The 3,141-nt window shown below is 43.0% G+C and overlaps 1 protein-coding gene across 1 annotated transcript; it reads left to right on the top strand.

Moving 5' to 3' along the window:
• Window positions 1–406: 406 nt before the first annotated feature.
• Window positions 407–1,066, top strand: LOC308353349 (interferon alpha-1/2-like; the record flags this gene model as incomplete). The annotated part of the gene is made up of 1 exon (XM_080820193.1): window positions 407–1,066. The coding sequence occupies exon 1, from the start codon at window positions 503–505 to the stop codon at window positions 1,064–1,066; it is 564 nt and encodes a 187-aa protein (XP_080676319.1). The 5' UTR covers window positions 407–502.
• Window positions 1,067–3,141: the final 2,075 nt, after the last annotated feature.

Raw genomic sequence — 3,141 nt, 5'->3', positions numbered from 1 at the left:
CTGCCTGCTTGTGAACTCTCTATTTCTGTCAAATAAATAAATAAAATCTAAAAACAAAAAAGCAAACAAACAAAACTTAGCTTTCAGTTCAATTCTTTCAGTTCAGTTCATTCTTAACCCTGAATTAAATAAACAGAGTAAAATTAACACTTTCTTTTTTTAATCTATAAAGTAGAGCTATACATACATAACTATATAGACTATAGATCCGTGTTACCAAGTTTTGTTGGAAGGTTCAATTACATAAATATTCAAAAGACTGTGACAGGAGACGGCAATAGGAAAAAGGAACGGTTGAGAAACCCACGCGCTAAACCCCAGTATAAAGTGTAGAAAGGAAAGTAAAAAGAGAAGTAGAAAGCAAGGGAAACGTTCAGAAATTGAAAACTCCTGTGTCCCCTACTTAAGCCTCACGCACAAGAGAAGATGTTCAGAGAAGCTAGAGCCACGGGTCCCAGACGTGCCCACTCCAGCCAGGCCAACAGCATCTGTAGGATCCCCGATGGCCCTGCCCTGCTCCTTCTTGGTGGCCCTGGTGGTGCTCAGCTGCCACTCCCTTGGCTCTCTGGGATGTGACCTGCCTCAGGACCACGGCCTGCTGCACTGGAGGGCCTTGATGCTCCTGAGACAAATGAGGAGACTGTCTGCTAGCTCCTGTGACAAGTACACAAACGACTTTGGCTTCCCCCAGGAGGTGTTTGACGGCAAGCAGCTGCAGAAGGCTCAGGCCCTCTCTGTCCTCCATGTGACGAGCCAGAAGACCTTCCACCTCTTCTGCACAGAGGCCTCACCTGCTCCCTGGAACTCGACCCTCCTGGGGGAATTGTGCTCGGGACTTTCTGAGCAGCTGGGCCACCTGGAAGCCTGTCCCCTGCAGGAGGCGGGGGTGGGAGAGACGCCCCTTGTGAAAGGGGACTCCATCGTGAGGAACTACTTCCAAAGAATCTCCCTCTATCTGCAAGAGAAGCAATACAGCCCTTGTGCCTGGGAGATGGTCCGAGCAGAGATCATGAAACCCTTGTATGCATCAGCAGCCTTGCAAGAAAGAGTAAGGAGAAAGAAGTGACACCCCTTTCAACAGGGAAATGATTCTCTCTGACTGATAATATCACACATTCCGGAGTTCTACCGTGTCAGAGACCCTCATTTCTGCTGTCGCGAAGACATGAACACAGTCAATTTGTCAAGTGTTTTCAGAACATGTCAACTCTACAAGCAGTAGTTGCTTACAGATGACCTTGCTCATGCCTATTTATCTATTTAAATATTTATTTATGTAAAAATTGATAAGCTTCAGATTTTTCCTATAATATTATGTGCACCTTTACATAGCAGAATATAATAAAATATATTTTTAATATGTAATCAGTTTATCATTCTTTCTTTTTTTTTTTTAATCTTTATTTATTTGACAGATCACAAGTAGAGAGAGAGGCAGGCAGAGAGAGACAGGGAGAGAGAGAGGAGGAAGCAGGCTCTCTGCTGAGCAGAGAGCCCGACGCAGGGCTTGATCCCAGGACCCTGAGATCATGACCTGAGCCGAAGGCAGAGGCTTTAACCCACTGAGCCACCCAGGTGCCCCTATCATTCTTTCTTTATGGAACTTTTACTACAGAAAGTGTTTTCAAAGAGTCACACCCGGTCTAATTGTGCAACTTAATTAGAAATTAGACAGCAGAATGCATTTACTATCATACTACATTAACATTGGAAATAACAATTGATCTTCTCTAAGACAACTTGAACGTTGCCCTTAGGCTATGGGACATAATAAATACAGTCCTGATGTCTACATCTTTGGTTGCTGTAGGGATGGGAATCTAAAAACAATCTTCCTACTTAGTGTTCTAATGAAGAAGGAAAGGATGTGACTTCTCTCACCTGCTCCTAGAACGGAGAGGTTGAAGTACACAGGAGGTACAGACAGAAAAGCTGCAGACCCCTCGACAGGTCACTGGCAGACAAGAAGGCGCGTATGTCCAGTTTCGGGGGCAGGTGAGCTGGCATTTGATAAGAAACGCCATGGTTGAGGTCCATATCTAGCAGGCAAAGCCAGAAACAGAGGTGATCACGCAGGCAGACCGTGTCATGTGAGAAACAGACATAAACTTGATTCTGAGGCTCTTCAACCATTGAAGGGAGGGGAGAGAAGAGCCACAAAGGAGACGGTGGACTCTTGGCCATACAGCACAAGGTAAGAGAGGATGCTGGTGAGTGTCTTTAAGGAAGTAAATGTGCTTCGAAGACCATCAGTGGATTCCTGGAAGATGTGGATTGAAACTGCCTGCGATGTCAGAAACACAGATGCCTTTGCTGACCTTCCTGAGAGTCGGTTTGGTGGAATGCATAAGCAGAGACCACCCTGGAGCAGGTGGGAGCATGAATAAGAGAAGTCAGTACATCTGACTTGGAGAAGAATATTGCATGGGATCTGGGAATAATGGGGTTCATTATTTCGGGCATAGTTTGCCCTTTTATGCCATATGTTTTTTTCCTGAGTGATTTCATGGAATGGATGTTCTAGCAAATTATGTTACTGTGTTTAATACTGTAGTTAGTGTAAATCATGACTTAATTATTTACAATGGTTAATCCTACCTTGGTTCTTATACTACCTTGTACATCAGCGAGCTGCTCGGCTTTAAGAACTCACTAGGCGGGAATAGATAACTCATTCAATCCTCCAAAAAATTATCTATTACTACTGATAAAAAAAAATGTTCCTAGAATTACTGAGACTGACAGACTTTCTTCAAAAATGAGAATGGGTAGATGGGTCAGACATTTTCTTTCTTAATATTTTAAGCAAAGAAGAAATTGGTCAAAATCAGCTGAAAAATACAATATGAATCATGGAAATCCATCGAGCAATAGTGAGTTGTGTGTAATTCAGGAATAAAAACAGATTTAACAATTATGACAGAATAGCGTGAATATTCACTGAACTCATGCACTTCAATGAACTCTCGCAGTGCATCTTCCATAAGGAGCAGCTTAAAGATGGTAGCTATCGTCTTATTTTAATGTTGACAGCGATATATGAGAATATTGTTTGTCTCTTCCTACAAAATTATTCAGAACTGGGTGTCCTCCACTTTAGTAACTGACCTCCAAAGGGGAGATTAACAAGTCATGGATGAG

Source organism: Martes martes, assembly GCF_963455335.1.
Source record: "Martes martes genome assembly, chromosome: 12".
Lineage (NCBI taxonomy): Eukaryota > Metazoa > Chordata > Mammalia > Carnivora > Mustelidae > Martes > Martes martes.
This window is presented reverse-complemented; position numbering and strand designations above follow the sequence as displayed.